The sequence below is a fragment of the Elgaria multicarinata genome, chromosome 18, assembly GCF_023053635.1.
Source record: "Elgaria multicarinata webbii isolate HBS135686 ecotype San Diego chromosome 18, rElgMul1.1.pri, whole genome shotgun sequence".
NCBI lineage: Eukaryota > Metazoa > Chordata > Lepidosauria > Squamata > Anguidae > Elgaria > Elgaria multicarinata.
Genome location: NC_086188.1, coordinates 4,904,317 through 4,921,757, shown reverse-complemented (window position 1 = coordinate 4,921,757; position 17,441 = coordinate 4,904,317). Strand labels below are relative to the sequence as shown.

Sequence of the window (17,441 nt, the reverse complement as noted above, 5' to 3'; positions counted from 1 at the left end):
AGTAAAGTCATCCTGAAGGGATGAGGCCGCTATCTTGCCGCCCCTCCATGAGACAGGAGAAAAGCAGGGCACTCACCTTCTCATAAAGAGGGGAGGCAACTCCAAAACAGGTCTTTCTGTATAGATAAATAGGTGGCAGGGCCTCTCTGACTCCCCCCTCCCAAAGTCAGGAGAGGACCACATTGACACTATGCCTTGCCCACCTTAGTTACCTCCCAACTTGGATCTCTACCCAAAGGGAACGGTTGGCTTGCGCTTTCTCTGATCAGAGTGCCAAAGCGGTTGTTTCTTTTCCTGCCAGCTGTCTCTGCAGTAACCACATTCCAGTTGTCTTCCCTTCTCAGTGATCTGGAGTTTGTTGGGGGGCAGTGGAGAGCAGGGAAGAGGGTAGGTAGCAAACCCGCTGCCCTTTTTTTCTCAGAAGAATGTGACCCCAGCAGCAAAAGTGGCAGCGTCGTTTATTTAATTCGCTGTATTTTCGTCCAAGCGTGAAGCTCTGTTCCCCACCGCCAAGCTCTGGTCCTGATGTTGTATTTTATCTGGAAATTATAATTACCCTGTGACTGCTGGTTTTCATGGAAGAATTGGCATTGGATCCGGTTTCCCTTTCAGCTTAAAGAGAGGAAGGACAGGGCTGCGGGTGGGGAGGGGAAGAGGTCACCTTATCGCCGTCACCATCTCCAGTTGCAGCAGTCACATATCGTGGTCGAGTGGAGAGGAAAGATGGGAGGGCCGTGGCATGCGTGGGGAGGAGGGCTCCGGTCGGTCGCAGCGCAAGCCCAGCTGGCTTGCTTATCACTTGTGGAAATGGTAACAAGACGAGCCAAGCTTCTCTCTGGAAATGGAGTTCCTCCCAGCTAGCTAGCCGGCCGGCTGCGGTCTGCGTGTTTCCTCAGCTTAAGGTGGGACATAAGGGTGGGTGGGTCTTTGGTCTTCGTTAATCGCTGGAGCTGCCGCTGGCTGGAAAACATGAAATACATTGATGTACATTGTTAAAGCCATAGTGATGTGCTTGTGCAGGTAACCTAAGAAAAATAAGTACGAAGGGGCTCTGAGGCTGGATTGCAAGGCTGTCATCCGCATTGCAGGTGCATAAGAGATCCAAGAAATTTGCCGGCTTTTGGGGGAATTGCAATACTTGAGCCGGAGAGACTTCTCTCGGTTCTTACGCAGCAGGAATTGTCCCTCTCAATATTGCTGTCGGTAGCTTTCCAGTGGGGCTTGCAGCTACGTCTCCCGTCTCTTTAAGTATTTCTTGTTTGACTCTAAATGACTAGCGATGATCGTGAGAGTGCTTATGTGAGATTCTGGAATTGTAGGAGAATTTGTCAGCTTGTTTTTGGTTAACAGAAATCGTTGTGTTTACATCTGCCTCTGCCTCCACCCACCTTGGTTTCATATATTCAGAGCATCAAATTATGTGTTTGGAACAACATCATCATCATCATCATTATTATTATTATCATTATTGTACTTAAATTGCCATCTCCCCCCCCCCCCCCTTTTAAGTTTTGTGGAATTTGATGTCTGGGCATAATCTTTGTTGCTGTTTGTTCTCAACTTAAAAGATAGGGCAGCCATGTCTGAGGGAGGGGTTACCTACATGCAAGAATGGGTAAAATAAAACATTACACGTTAGCCATCACATTTGTCCAGCTTCCTAATAATTTTTGCAACTGCTATCCCATTGTACATTTAATACACAAATCATGGCAACATCTAAATCGTGACAAGTAGTAGTTTGTAAATTCTGAATACAAGTTTTGAATCGTAGTTTTTGTTTTTGTTTTTTGAAGTTATTTTTTTAACTGGTCCAGTTGATCTTTTAATGTGTAAAGTAGAATATTACTGTTAAGAAGTATTGAATGGCAGAAAATCCCGCGTGATGGATGGGTAGAAACAACAGCCTCCAGACTTCATTCTTGTCAACTGGCCAATATTGGAATCTGCTGCTGTTGCTTCTGAAGACTGTAGGATATGCAAAGCATTAGAATAGCAGAGGAATAAAACTGCCTTCAGGGTTTGCTAGAAGCAACATATGTAGTCTGTCATAATAGTACATGTTTAAAGTATGTAAAGTTACAGAAAAGTTAGAAAACGGGAGATAAGGGGGGATATTTCTTAAAGCATTAAAGACATGAGCCTGGAAGAAAACGTGGATGCAAACTTTTTGAAGTGGTGAGATTTTTAGTATTTAAATATGATTTAAAAACCCAGTTTTACTGGGGATGAGGACGATGAATGGGGACATTGCTTGTTTGCTTCCCAGTAGCCATATTTCAATCACTGATTAATAAATTGTGTGTGTGGCATGAGCAAATGTGGTGTGTGACAGTGCTCTGTAAGATTAGAGACTCAGTAAATTTGATGCTGTAGAAGAGCAGTTGGATTTTGTTAATCTGTCACCATTATTGTAGGCTATTGCAATGTCTCCTTAGTCTCCCTTTAATGATTCAAAGAAACAGGTAAATATTTCTGGAATGATTTGAGGCTAATCTTCGCTATCTTGTTCCTCTTGCAGGCTTTCTCTCTCCCCTGCTTCACTGCAGTCCACAGTTTAAAGCCATCATATTGCAGCAAGACCCCTGCTGTGTCTTACTAATATATCTGCCTTTTCAGGACTCGACCCTGGATGTCTGGAATATTTTTTCCCAATTTAATTCTTCTTCAAGCCCTTTCTGCTACGTCACTGTATACAGTGGTGTTGGATGCCATAGTCCACAGGCTTGGGTGGGGCTAAGCAGGACAGGTTGTCCTTTGTTAGCAAAAGACAAGGGGGGGCTCCCTGCCCCCAGTAACTGTGTAAGTAGAACTTGTTGATTCACCTGTAAAGATGGTGGTAAACCAAAGAAACTAGAATGTACCCCCAATGTCCAGCTGCCTCTTGTGCTTTGATTTCTAACGCAAGTTGGAAAAGAATACAAATACAACTTTGTATTGCAGATATGTTTGCCTGCACAGGAATGTGGCAGTATTTACGCGGTGTACTTTTCTTAGATTCTTAAGAACAAAAACGTCTATGATTTAAGAAAGGAGTGAGTTTCTAGTTCTCAACATTGTTGCAGTGGTGAGTTTCGACTGCTGAAGAAGAGAGAATAAGTGGGAGAATAGGCTGACATCGCCCTAGTTGGTTGCTGGATTCTGTCTGCTCTTGTCCTAGAGTGGGATTTGGCATTTGCCAAGGCCTCGTCCGCACTATGCTGTAAGTTAGTGGCAGGTTGCCATACCGCCCTAGCAGCAGAATGTCTGCCTGCCTGCTTTGGAGACATAGCACAAGAGGTATATAGCATTTACGTCCAAGTGGTGAGAGCCTCAGTGCCAGTAGTGAGTTGCTCCTTTGTGAAGAAGGTCTTCTGGACGAGATGTGTCCCTGGTCTGGTCCAGCAGCAGGTCGTCTTATGTTCTTATGAACAGAGTAAAAGGTTTTAAAAACATAACACACAAAGATGTGTTGGCTTCACACGCCACTGTGAGTTCTTGCAAAAGCTGGGAAGACATTTTATGCTCGGGACAGACAAGAAGAGTTTACCTCTTCTCACTTATTTTTGTTGTTCAATTGGACAAACGGGTTTTGCAGGGTCCTGAAGTGCTGCCCAAAACTGCCAATTGCTATGATAGTGAAGTGAGTGCACTTACCTTCCAGCCTAGAATAACCAAGGGACTACCCCTGACCATGTTTCCTTGGGAAGAAGTGTGACAATTTCAGGGCTTGAGATTGCCACCCAGGGAAGGGTGGCTGGATGCAAGTGAAAATGTTTGCTTATGAAGAAGCGATGTACGGTGTCGCCTCAGATGCAATCTGCCAAGAGGTTCTCCTGAACAATCCCCTTTTAAAATGTATGGGAGCTGTGCAAGATCACAGCGGATGGTGCCCTATTTATGTCCAAGTATTTGCAGGCTTAGCAAGCAACACATTTTTCCTTCTTTCAGCATCCTTATCATGAGCTCTGAAGCATTTTAAATTTAGAAAAGAGGCTGCACCGGAGGTTATCAAGAAGCATCACGTTGTACCCTTCCCGACAACGATTTGATGTAAGATCACAAGTGCTTGCATTGAGAAAGCTCAGAGCCAAACAAAGTCGAGGTTTTAAAAAATGCAACTACCACCAGCTCTGTGTGTGGGGGGGAGGATATTGGATCACTATCCAGATTGCAGTAGGTGTGGAGGAGGGAAATTAACTCGTTCCTCCCCTGCCAGGATCCCGAGAAAAATCTTTCCTCTGAAGTTTAGTATGTTTTTGGGGGGAGAAAGCAAATACCAGCATCATTTTGCTCAGGACTGCAGCAGGGGGAAAAGGGTTAAACGCCTTCTCCACACTGAATGGATAATTATCTGGATAATTATACCCCTACCCAAGCTGCTGGTATAGTATCTGCATATTTTTAAAACCAGCACATCTAGTCGTTTAGAGCCATGGAAATCACAGACACACCTTGTCTGAACAGAAGATCTGATCTGAACGGTGTGGTTGTACACCTCTCTGAAAATGGCTCACAATGAGAGCATCTTTCTCATTTACTCAGCAAAGCACTCACTTACAGTAACTTGCACTGGAGAGGATGTTTGAAGTGGGCTATAAATAGATACTTTAAAAAATTCAACCACTCAGAGCTGCGAGCAAGCATAAGTGGAGGGTGAGGCAGTTTTGACGCATCCCTGAAGTCTGTAGACTAAAGCCATCTGAGATTACATTTTCAGAAGTGTTTGGGCTGATGGGTTACAAACTGCAAGCCTCCGTTTTGAGTTTTGGCAATCTCTAGTATTTTATTTCAGTCACTTATGGATGTAGCACCATTTAACTTCCCGTGTCAGTATTCAGCTACTCAGAAGAGAGTATTTAAGTAGGGTGACCCTGTGAAAAGGAGGACAGGGCTCCTGTATCTTTAACAGTTGCATAGAAAAGGGAATTTCAGCAAGTGTCATTTGTATATGTGGGGAACCTGGTGAAATTTCCTCTTCATGACAACAGTTAAGGTGCGGGAGCTATACTAGAGTGACCAGATTTAAAAGAAGGCAGGGCACCTGCAGCTTTAACTGTTGGGATGAAGAGGGAATTTCACCAGGTTCCCCATATATACAAATGACACCTGCTGAAATTCCCTTTTCAATGCAACTGTTAAAGATACAGGAGCCCCGTCCTCCTTTTCATAGGGTCACCCTAATTTAAGCCAGCCTTCTTCAACCTAGCACCATCCAGTTGATAGCTGGGAATGATGGTATATGTAGTCCAACACATCTGGGGGGCACTTGGTTGGGGGTGGCTGTTTTAAGACTCTAGTTTCAAAGCTTTTTTTTTTTTTTTAAACACCCCTCACCTGCCTGAATTTGGAAATTAGGGGGAAATTGAATGGCTCATCTACAGGCCAAGAAGACTTTAATATCTCTTGGGGAGTTGAGGGCAAGGGAGAGAGAAGAGCACATATTATGCCGGATGAGTTGGTAGAACTATTGATGAGAAGGTCGTATTGTAATGAATGCTCTCCCACGTTACCCTTTCCTCTCTGATAGGCGATATTGTGTTTCCCCTCACACATATATGGCAGATGCCTTTACCTGCGTCTGAAGTGGTACAGCTCAGAATTCCACCACCTGAGTCTGCAGAATGTGTAGAATGGCTCTGAGGGCGCCTGGTGGGAGGAGAAGGAGGAAGAGGCATGTGTTACCCCTGTACATTTTTGTTGATGCTCTTGGCTGCTGAACACTTGACAGCAGAAGGAGGCAGACGGTGGTAGGACGGACTGCAGATGTGGGATTACATTTTGGATTCCGCCTTAAGAATGGAAAAGAAACAAACACCACTCTCCACAAGTAGAAATGTAGCACAATGGAGAAAGGCCTGGTTAGGATCTTTCTCCCTGGTGTACTATTTTTCCACTTGCAGGGAGTTTTTGGCTTTTTTAAACATAAAGGAGCATAAAACGATGTATTACTCATTGGGGCTCGAAGGGATACAGTCCACGCTTACCGCATCTTTCTTTCGTGTCTGTATCCCAGCCGCCGTCCCAGCGGCTTGCTTTCTCTTAGATGTTGCACTTGTTTGCATCCACGTGCAGTGATGTTAAGATGCCATGGCCTCAACAGCAGGTGCAAGGCACTCGGCAACAGCCCTTGGAGTAGCAGGCCAGAGGGTGGACCAAGATGCCATGTGGATTGACTAGTACTGCTACGCTGGGCCACGTGAAGGTTTTATGTTCACCTGTGTTTTGACATTTTCGTCATCCCATTTATAAATGACAGTTGTAGAGGTTGCCCCCAAGTATGGGCTATATTAAATTGGTTAAGGTGCCTACAGCGACCAAAGTTGGCCCATGACAAGGTATCCCTCCTCTCTGATTTTTACTCTTCCCTGATTTCATGCTAATTGTTAGGTTTCCAGAAAGTGGCTGGTAAAAAGAGAAAAAGCATGTATTATGTTGCTCATCTCAGCTCATTTTCTGATCGTATCAGGTCGTTACTCTTGGCTGCAGTAGAGACAGTCTCTTCTTAATTGTTCTCCCTTTGCTGCTCCATCATTGACTTGTCACAGTCGCTAAAAATAACTCCAGAGATATTAAGACCTGAGACATTCAGAGGTCGGCTGAAGGGAGACCAGTGCAGCCTGTCTGGAAAATTGGGGTGGGGAGTATGTGCATGATTTTAAAACCGAGAACAATCACTTCAGAAGATTTTATAATCTTCTGAAAAGAACATGAGTTCAACGAGTTTCTTAAAGTGATGGTTCTGTTTTTTAGGAGCCTATTTATGTGCTGGAGACACTGGACCTCATTTTTAGGTGCCAATGTAACCAGATCCCAGGATTTTTTCAAGCCCTTCTCTTATTTAAATTAAATGCAAAAGTTTTAAAAATTCCAGACTTCATGAATTATCAGTGGAATATTTTAAACAAGAGGCACGAATTGTTCTTCATTCCTGCATTCCTTTCAGTTTATTTAGTTCAGTGGTTTGAAAATGGGATGACTGGACCCTTTGGGGGTACTTGGAAGCAGCAGAAACCCTGTAACAGCAGCTGCTGTTATCGCCCCCACACACCCACACGCTTTTCCAACAGGCACCCTGAGACGGAAGAGAACCTATCCTAGATTATCAAGTGAGGTTGGACTGTTTTTTATTCTATATCCCTTCTCAGTGTGGCTGAGGAAGGACATTGTGACCATGTCTAGAAGGACAAGTTGGATCTCCAACAATATGTGGCAGTATGGAGTGATCCTATCCATGATTTATGTATTATTAGTTATTTTGAGTCTGAAAAGAAAGTTAAACAGGTAGGTCAACAGCAAGCATTCTATTCTCTTAAAGCAGTAAATTGCAAACCACAAAGTGTATTAAGTCTTTATAACGTACATAAAAAATACAGCCTGCGTTGCGTCCTTGAGCATTCAAGTACAGCTTTTTGTCTGTCTGCACCCCCTCTCACATAGTGACTTAAACGTCAAGGTTATGCTGTAGTTTGGTATAATCCTCTGTTAAACTCTGTGGAGTTATACCTGTGCAGGTTGTCAGCTAATGATTTCCTGAGCACCTGATAACTTCATAGTCTAGCTGAGAGGGAAGAAATTTCCGAAGTTTGCCGGGAGGTGCTGCTGTTAAAGCACCCGCTGTGTGATCTGAGATGCTGAAGTTGTAGGTCTCGGCGTCTGATGCTTTTGTCTTCCATCTGTGTTTTTAGTACAGTGTTAGGGACTTGTGGTTGACCAACAGGAGAAGGTGGGTCATGTCCAAGTGAGGAATGGACAGGGCATTTTAGAAGCTCTTCAAAAGGAATTCTTAGCTAATTGGACTTGCTGTTTTGCTTAGGAAGCAACTGGCGTCTTCTGGGACGCTTTGATCTAAGCTTTTGGGGGGTGGGCGAATCCATAAGCAGGCAGGAAAGTAGTTCTGACTGTTCAGCCAAAGGTCTAAAAGTGTGATTACAGAGCCTGGCTTTATCTCGAATAAAAAAGGGTTGATTGGTTTTCTTGTGTGCATTGCTTGCAGATCACTGTCCAGAAAATGCAGCTCCCAAGAAAGGGACCAGAGCTCAGTGATGGAGTGCATGCACTTCATGAAGAAGGTTTAATCTCTCACTTCTCCAGTTAAAAGGCTCTTGGGTGGCAGGGCTCAGAAAAAGCCCAGAGTGAGTCCAGGACAGGTTGTGGCAGTCAAAGTAGGCAGCGCTAGGCAAATGGGCCAAAAGTGTGACTTGTTAGACTGCAGCTCCCATTATCCCTCACTATTGGCTATGGCTGATAGGAGTTGCAGAATGAACATCTGGAACAGGAGTAGGCAAAAATTTTTGGCCGTGGGCACGTTTGGCAATTTCAACCATTTGAGAAATTGTCCCGAGCACCCTCACAAAATGGCTGCCATGAGAGGCGTGGCAAAAGACAAGTAACCTGCCCAAAAGACTGAGTACAAAGCAGAGGTGGGATATGATCCCCAACACACTAAACAACTCTATAATTTCCTTATTGCCGAGGAAATAAATTCAGACACCCACATGTTCCCCCAGCCGGCTTTGGCCAAAGAGACAAAGGGTCAATGCAAGCATCGATATACAGTGTCCAGAAGAATATTTCTTGGCTGAAAGTTTTCGGGACCGTAGAAAGCTTTGTGTATGCTGGCATATGCTGCAGAGGTAATTGCCTGGCACTGACGGCCTTTCATATTTCAGTGCGAATGAATTTGGAATTAATATAATATGACTTGCCTAAAACAAATTCTTTCTCCCTACCCACAGCTTGAAACACACACACACACACACACCCCGCCTCTGTCTTCAGAGGGCAAAGGGCTCAGTTTTAAGAATGATTGGATGGGCAAGTCATACCATGCCTGGGAAAGGAGCGCTGTATTCCCGCTATGTCTCCCACTCAGTGGGAGTTCAGCGAGCACTTAAGGCTGGCTCGCTTCAGAGGGGGGATAATGTAGCCGAAAAGTATCGACAGCACTAGCGAAGGCTGGGGCCTTGAGGCCACTAATGGAATAGAATGGTCTGTTTGTAAAGGACCCCCCACCCCCACCCCTGGGCCTGTGGGTTTTAGAGAGGATTGCCACTTCAAAGCAAGTCTGAGATGGCACTGCCGCATTCCATACGATTAGTCCAGTGCTTCTCCGCCTCCATTTTGTTTTAAAAAAAATAAAATTGAATGCATTTGACTTGGTGCATTCAATGTGTACTTTGATGGAGACTGCTTAATGGGGGTTTTGCGCGTGTGCCTTCTGCTCAACACTGACTATTGGCTTCCTTCAGGCATCTGAAGTGTGAAAGATGCCAGGGTTGTCCATCGCCTGCACACTCTGTCCCGTGCATTTCCCAGGTCTTTGCTGAATTGTCTGGGTGCAAAGGAAGGTTTTGGTAGTGGTAGCGGTAATCCTCAACCCGACCATTGAGTCGGTTGCTCTGGGCTGGTTTGCGTTGTTTGGTTCATTCACACCGGTTTTGTTGTTGTTTATTCGTTCAGTCGTTTCCGACTTTTCGTGACTTCATGGACCAGCCCACGCCAGAGCTTTCTGTCGGCCGTCGCCACCCCCAGCTCCCCCAAGGTCAAGTCTGTCACCTCCAGAATATCATCCATCCATCTTGCCCTCGGTCGGCCCCTCTTCCTTTTGCCTTCCACTTTCCCTAGCATCAGCCTCTTCTCCAGGGTGTCCTGTCTTCTCATTATGTGGCCAAAGTACTTCAGTTTTGCCTTTAATACCATTCCCTCAAGTGAGCAGTCTGGCTTTATTTCCTGAAGTAGGGACTGGTTGGATCTTCTTGCAGTCCATGGCACCAGTTACAGCTGCAGAAACTGAGAATCCTTCCTTCCACCAGAAAACTTTGAGCTAGGTCTTTCCCTTGCTAGAACTTCACTGAAGAGCTGGATTACTCTCGAATCTCCCTCTTTTCCCTGACTCCCTGCAGAAGAAACCTAATCCTAATCTAGGATTTGGGGGCTGTAAATTGTGTGAAAGCTCCATTGTTCCATGGAAACGGCTTCCTCGAAAGCTTGCAGCTCTACGTCTTGTACTCTCTTTCCATGGGATTGAAGACTTCCAGTCTTCCTTTTGCTTCCTTCATCCCACTTCGTCCTATAAACTTCAGCTCAGGCTCCTGAAGAGGCTTTTCGATGGTCAAGCGAATGTGGGATGTTGTGTAAAGTAGTGAGGTTCTTCGTACAAGAAAACAACTAAAGCTCATCGTACAGGAGAGACCATACTCAGTGGCAGAACGCACCTTTGCATGCAGAAATTCCCAGGTTTGATTCTTTGGATCCTCAGTGGAAAGGACGACGTAGCGGGTGATCGGAGACTTCTGACATCCTGGAATACTGCTGAGCTAGATGGACCAAAAGTTTGAAGCTATGGAGGACAGCTTCATGTATTCATCACAGAATACACATTAGAGAGGGTATGTGTGTGCGTGCGTGCATATGTGCACACACGGTGCTCCAAATATCCCGCAAATTCCAAAACAATGTTTGCTCTTAGTGTGTTTTTTTCCCCACACACAGAAATGAGGAAGAAATATAATGTATAAGGGGAAGGCTGTCTCTTACTCTAGTGTTTATAATATATTGTGCAACTGATCATCAGCATCTCAGTATTTTATTTCTGTCTAGACAGGCTTTCTGCTGCTGTTAATGGCTCCTCTTGGCGGAGCGGGAGCTGTGATAAGAGGCAGAATCGTCTTTGGTGTCATCTGTCTGGTCACTCTGTAACTCCCTACTCGGTGCTTAAGAAATAAAAATTGGTTTCTGTATGGCCCAGATGTGGCCAGTTTTCTCCGCTCAGCTTTTATGCTGTGCAAGAAGATAGCTTAAAATTTCCAGACATGTCAATAAATTAACCTGAAATCATAACTTATTATTAACCATAACCTATTATGATTACCGTTTAACATCAATGCAGCCCCTGCTTTATGTTGCAATTTATTTATTTTTACAAATGCTGGTTTTATTGGTAACGTCTGATTTTATTGATTTTTTTTTTTATCAGTAATCTCGGTTTTTATCGAACCTTTAATGAACATGTATTTATTGGATTTTATTGTACCTGTTTTGTATGGCTTTCATCTTGTATGTTGCCTTGAGAGGGTTTTACTCTTAAAGGCAGCCCAAAAAGTGATTTTAAGTAAAATAAAATAATCTTCAATCCCCACAGCCATTCTACAGCTCAATAGGTTATCCTCCATTTTACAAATGGGCAACTGAGGCTGAGAGATGGTCATGCCACATGAGGAGTCCATGACAATGGATCAGGCCATTTCCTCGTCCTCTGCTATATACCTTCGCCCCAGTATGTGTCTGAGGCTTCCTTTCAGCTAAAGCTGTTCCCGAAGACTCGGGGGGGGGGGGTTTCTGACCTCCATCAAGCAGCCTTGGCTCAAACTAAATCCTGGCCATTGTCCTTGCTGACTCCAGGTCTGTCGTTTGGTGGGAGATGTTCCTTTTTGAGTATGTTTTCCATTGTGCCCTGTGATTCTGGTGTCACAATAAGATATCCCGCAGTCCTGGACATTTTCTCCGCACAGAGGTGTTCGGCTCGTCTCTGTCCTGCTCTCCAGGGCAATACGAGCCGTTATCCACTGTGGCAGCTCAGTCGCTCTGAGCTCGGCTCCCCGCAGGTAGACAGAAGGAACAAGCAGCACCCTGGCAGAAGTTTCTTTAGCTCCCGCTGCACCCGGGTTCTGTGCTGCTCAGAACTGCTCAGCTGCAGCTTTTGCTGGCCCTGTGAATGTTTGTTTGCTTTAGGTTTCTGAGAGCTTGGCTTAGCCGGGTGGGCTTTCCCGTCTGCTGGGGATTAGGGCATCTGTCTAAATGTAGCTCAGGGAGGTAACGGGCAGCTCATACCAAGAAGGAAACACACACGCTGTTGCGCTTTCTCAGAATTCCGCTTGAGTCTCCTAAAGGGATTAGTGCCCTAAAGTCTGTCTGGCGCTAATCCTATAATTTGTTAACAGCAAACAAATGAGCACCTGGTAGTGTCCTTTTCTCCTCCTCTTCCTCTTCCCCCCTCTCCCATGACCACTACTACCTTGAATACACTGGGATTTCCACAGCTACCAGCATCCAAGCCCTACTGGAAGGTGTCTGTGATTACAGAGCTTGGGAGAATACCCCCAAATTCTTAAGTTCCAGCATAATGTCTAGGCTTTCCGTCACTCTGTAAATAGGGTGGCCTTTCAGCAATGGGAATGGACTCATTGTGGTGGGGCTGCACTGATCAATAACCCATGGAGCTAGCTTTGTTCTGGACTTGCCAAGTGCTAGGAACACACACACACACACACACACAGATTTGGCCTCGAGGTAACTGATGGTGCTATATCCCTCCCCTGGCAGATTCACTGGATCTCAGGATGGCAACGTCGAACCTGGAGAACCAGCTGCACAGTGCCCAGAAGAATCTGCTTTTTCTCCAGCGGCAGCATGCCGACACGCTCAAGGGTCTGCATGCCGAGATCCGACGGCTCCAACAACACTGCACAGGTAGCACGACGAAAGCCAGGCATCCCCGCCCCCTTCTCTCCCCAAACTGGAAGCAGCTTCACTTTGTTCTCCTTGGTGCATTTCTTCTTTCGCCCTCCACGTCTTGGAACTGCACTCCACGTGGGTCCATGCCAGGAGGCTCCCTTGGCGGTTCTTCTGGCATGGAGCTGGTATGCAGACAGGCCTGGGGCTTCGAACAAAGCTGGAGGGCTCCCATCTGGGTGCTCAAGACTGCATTGCCTGCTTCCGGGCACTTCATGTATATTACCTGGTGAATCCTAACAACAGCCCTATAAGAGAGGCCAGTCCCATAGCAGCATAACGCTTCTGAGACAACTGCTTGGTTGCAAAACAGCCTGTCCAAAGAGCTCCACTCATCTACCTCACTGCTAGCTTTTAGGCACGCAGCTAAATCCTGGCTTTTCAGAAAGGTCTTCAGGATGGTAGAGTGGCCGGAAGTATTTATTTTTGGCTGTCATAGCTGTCTTATGGGTGTTTTATGGAAAGGTGGGATTCAAATATTTAATATGTAAGTAAAATAAAAGTCCTGGTGCTGAGAACTATCACCCAACTCCATGAGCCACTGATTTATATATATATCATGGGAACGCTCTATATATAACTTTTACGTGAAGATAAGCTTTCTTCAATTTCCTATCTATGTATGTTTTTCAGATCTGACATATGAGTTGACTCTCAAAAGTTCGGACTCAACAGGTGAGGGATTTCAACATGTTCCATGGGCGGAGGGGGGGCGGAGGTTGGAGTTGCTGATTTGTTGCTGAACGGGATTTTAATTGGTTGGATGCTACCTATTTCCCCTATTGTTTTGTTTTTGATTTTTATGAATCCCTTTTCCTTACGTTTTAATTACGCATTTGTTTCTAACCTGTATCGTTAATTGTTAGTTGCCTTGCATGCCATTTTTGGTGGAAAGAAGGGATAAAAGTCAATTTAAAAATGGATTGGCAGGCGCTAGCAGTGCAAGAATAGAATCTGGAGTTCTTGCCATGTGCTTACAAGTGAAACATTTTGACATCAGGAATAACGAGTGTGCGAAGGCTGAACAAGCCAAGGAAAGGAAGTTGTGGCTAGTGGTGCTTGTTCGCTCTTGTGCCCAAGGCAGGTGGAAATTAATGACATTGCCTCAACTTCTGGTTGTGCGAATTCACTTCCCAGCCATTAAAAACCGTAGTGATGGCGTAAGTGCCCCCCTCCCCCATTCTCCCAAATACTTTTTGGCTCAGTTTACAGCTTCCTTTTTTCATAGATTCATTTTTTAGAACATGATCTGTATAGTTGTGGATTGCATCCAGTTTTGTTAAGTAATTAATTGCTGGGTGTGGGGTGTTTTTCCCCCCCTGTGTTCCCTTTCCCCAAGTTGGAGAGAGGCTGTAAAAAATAGGTAGTGCCTTGGTCTACATCCCATTGTAAATGTGGGTGGGGGACAGACAGCCCCTTCCCCGACATAGTGAAACTTTGAGAGCCTTGAAGAGAATCCAGGTGTTCTTCTTCTTATTATTTATTTATTTATTTATTTATTTATATAGCACCATCAATGTACATGGTGCTGTATAGAGTAAAACAGTAAATAGCAAGACCCTGCCGCATAGGCTTACAATGCATCAAGCTCCTTCACCGAACCTCTCTCAAATTTACCAGTGCCTCTTAATGTTTACAACATCCTCCTCTGTGCACTTTACCTTCCATGTTGCTCCCCAGCGTAGAAGCCTAAGTAGATCTACTTGCCTCCTATCACTTTCTGAGCTGCTGCCCAGGTCCTACATCTCTCTGCACTGCTTCCCTCCCCCGCCACACACACACTTACATTTATTGAACCCGTATCTCCCTCTCCTAATCTCTATACAATACTTTCCCCTTCATTCACTTCTACTCCAAGCTACTGCAGGTGTGCCTACGCTTGCCTTCCGGCAGTCCCTAAACTTATAATCCATTCTTATCCATTCTTTGGGAAATGTTATGCTTTGCAATGGCTTTGGTCCTATTACTTGTAAGACATGTACTGTAGATTTATGAGCGCTTCTTGCTGTTGTGTTATGATGAGAATTTGGGAGCATAGAGGACACTTTAGCCACTTTCTGCCCACATTCCCCATTCCGTTCCAAAATGGTAGAAGGGTTCCTGCACTGCTTTTTAAAGTTAGCAAAGAGAAGGGTAACTTTTCTGCTCTCTCTAGAGTGCCCTGTGATTCTTACCTTTACTGAAAGGAGCCGGGTTACTTAGTGGGTATGGTTGATTGTACATAGCGCCAAAAAAAAAATTTCTCTGCCTGCTCTTTCAGAAAGTGGGACTTCAAGAAGCGAAGAACTCAAAAGAAAATGTGAAGAACTCGAGGCCCAGCTGAAAGTGAAAGAGGCTGAAAACAACGAGTTACTAAAGGAATTGGAGCAAAAGAATGCAATGATCATGGTGCTTGAGAACACCATCAAGGAAAGGGAGAAGAAGTATTTGGAAGAGCTAAAGATGAAAAGCCATAAGTTAAACATGCTGTCAAGCGAATTGGAGCAGCGGGCCAGCACGATTGCGTACCTCACCTCGCAGCTGCACGCGACAAAGAAAAAGCTCATGAGTTCAAGCGGGACTTCGGACAGCTCTCCCTCTGGAAGCCCCGTGATGTCCAACTACAAACCAGCCCCTCCCAAAGATAAGCTCCCAGAAACTCCGCGGCGTAGGATGAAGAAGAGTCTGTCCACCCCACTCAATCCCGAATTTGAAGAGGCCTACAGATTAGGATCGGATAGCCGCAAGCTGCTGTTACGGGAGCCCGTCGACGCTATGCCTGATCCCACTCCCTTTTTACTGGCCAGGGAAACTGCCGAGATCCACCTTATCAAAGAGAGGCCTTTAGTCATTCCGCCTATTCCTTCGGAACGCACTTCTGCAGAGCCGCACAGCCCAGCGCGGGAGAAGCAACACAAGGCCCACGTTGGCGTGGCCCATCGAATCCACCACGTCACTCCGCCCCAGGCTCAGCCAGAGGTGGAGACGCTAGCCGTGGATCAGGTGAATGGGAGCAAAGTGGTCCGAAAGCATTCAGGGACGGATAGAACTGTTTAAGCAGAACTGTTTGGAGGTGGCTCTCTTATGCACTGTGATCACAAATAGGGTTAACCGCATCTGCAGTAAATTTTTGTTTCTCCCTCTCGAATTCCCCCATGCATGCCAAATTCTTTCCATCACTAGAATAACTTCCTTCAATGGAACCCCAATATGACTGTGTTCATATTGCAGAGTATCTACTTAATGAAACGCTGTGGCCAAACTCAGGTGTCTGCCTGACCGCTTGCTTCCGATGCTCCTTCATTTATTCTAAGCATAATTGTGGGCAAACGCCCAGGCAACAGTCTGCATTATTAATCTATAGTAATGACGGAATCAGATAGCCTCCTAATGATAGCCTTGCAGCACTGTGTATTGGCTGTTCATGGTTCAAGCCTTCCCTGTATGTATCACTTCACACAGTCATGACAAATTCTTATTTTTGTGGGGTGGGACAATCCTGACCACTGTGCAGATGCCTGCGTGTGAAGAGAGACCGGCTGAGTACCCCACCTCCATCACGTGCTCTTGATCACAGTGTTCATATTTTCTGTTACGTTTTTATCTAGAACTACTAAAATCCCAACAAACTCTATTTTATTAACCCTGCCTGATCTTGTTTTGTGTCCTTTGTTCAATATTCGGAGTAGTCTCCCGTAATGGCAATCGGCTGTTTCTCTGGGGGCAGGAGATTAGAAAGGGGGTGATAGCAGGGCTATTAGGAGGAAACTCCACAATTGTATAAATACAAATTGAGCTGCTGTGGTTTCTACTTGATACAGAGAATAGAACTATACATCATTAACTGGAGATGCAGTGTACTCGTGCAAGACAGGCTGTTCCTTCTGTCTGTCTTCTGGATACAGGTATAAGTTGGGAAGTTTGACATACTGAGACAGAGGTACCTGCCTTTTCTTGGGATGAGTCTTTCCATTTTGGTTTTGTCCAAGGAGTGCAGACACATGTCTATTACTCTACAGACATACCAAGGCTGTTCACACAACACACTAACCCATACTCATTGGTTGAGTGTGGGTTGTTTTGAACCGTGGGTTAGCGTGTTGTCTGAACACAGCCAGGATGATTTCTTAACCATGCACCATGGCTTGTTAACCACTCTGAACAACCATGGGTTCTCAAGGTGGCTTACTGAGAAAAATAAGCCATTAAGCATGGTTAACAAGCCACCCTGGCTACATTCAGAAAACATAATCCCACGGTTCAAAACAACCCACACTCAACCACACAGTGTTATGTGAATAGCCTCACCATGAAAGGCTCATTTTTAAATCTGATTATGATAGTACACTGGCTGAAACAGGAAAGCCTTTCATTCTAAAATTTCCATCTATTTAAGGTTGTAAAACAATCACAAATCCACAGCATAAAGCCAATTAGAATTTTTTACACTTCATAATCTGCTGGTTAAAAAAATAAATAAATCAAGAAGTGATTGTTACTGTGACTTTTCATAAAGTTATTATTCTCTTCAGAGGTCTAATCAGGGCAGAGAGCCAAACCCCAATGCTATCTAGTTTGAATCACTGATTTTAAAAAAAAAATGCTCTCCACCCAACAGCATGGCCAAGATAGAAACATTTTCAAAGTTTTGCTAGTTTAAAATGTGCCTTCAACTCCAAACTTGGCCCTACTGAAAAGAACTTATTATTTCACCCTAGGACTTTGGAATAAGTAACACAGCTAGAATTCGGATAGTTCTTTGGCTCAGTGGCTAGTTTGTTACATGAGGAATTTGCCATTTCAGAAATCTCCTTTTGTCTTCCAAAAGCCACTTCTTAAACCCTGTTCAAAATTAATTTTCAGTTGTACCCCCCCCCCCAAAAAAAAGCACTGACAACAAATGGTAAATACCTGGCAATCTTGCTAAAGCCTATGATTAGTCTCATTCGGTAGATTTCTTGCCATAGCCA

At 44.9% G+C, this 17,441-nt stretch overlaps 1 protein-coding gene across 6 annotated transcripts; it reads left to right on the top strand.

The window, feature by feature from the left end:
• Positions 1-263: 263 nt before the first annotated feature.
• CCDC92 (coiled-coil domain containing 92) lies at positions 264-16,105 on the top strand. 6 transcript variants are annotated; one of them, XM_063143724.1, is made up of 4 exons: positions 264-387; positions 12,304-12,450; positions 13,126-13,167; positions 14,753-16,105. In XM_063143724.1, exons 2-4 carry the CDS (start codon positions 12,321-12,323, stop codon positions 15,526-15,528), a joined length of 948 nt encoding a protein of 315 aa, XP_062999794.1. In that variant the 5' UTR covers positions 264-387; positions 12,304-12,320; the 3' UTR covers positions 15,529-16,105. The 6 variants fall into 6 exon arrangements, with proteins under 6 accessions (XP_062999794.1, XP_062999793.1, XP_062999795.1 ...); XM_063143723.1 differs by lacking the exon at positions 264-387 and adding an exon at positions 770-902; XM_063143725.1 differs by lacking the exon at positions 264-387 and adding an exon at positions 788-810.
• Positions 16,106-17,441: the final 1,336 nt, after the last annotated feature.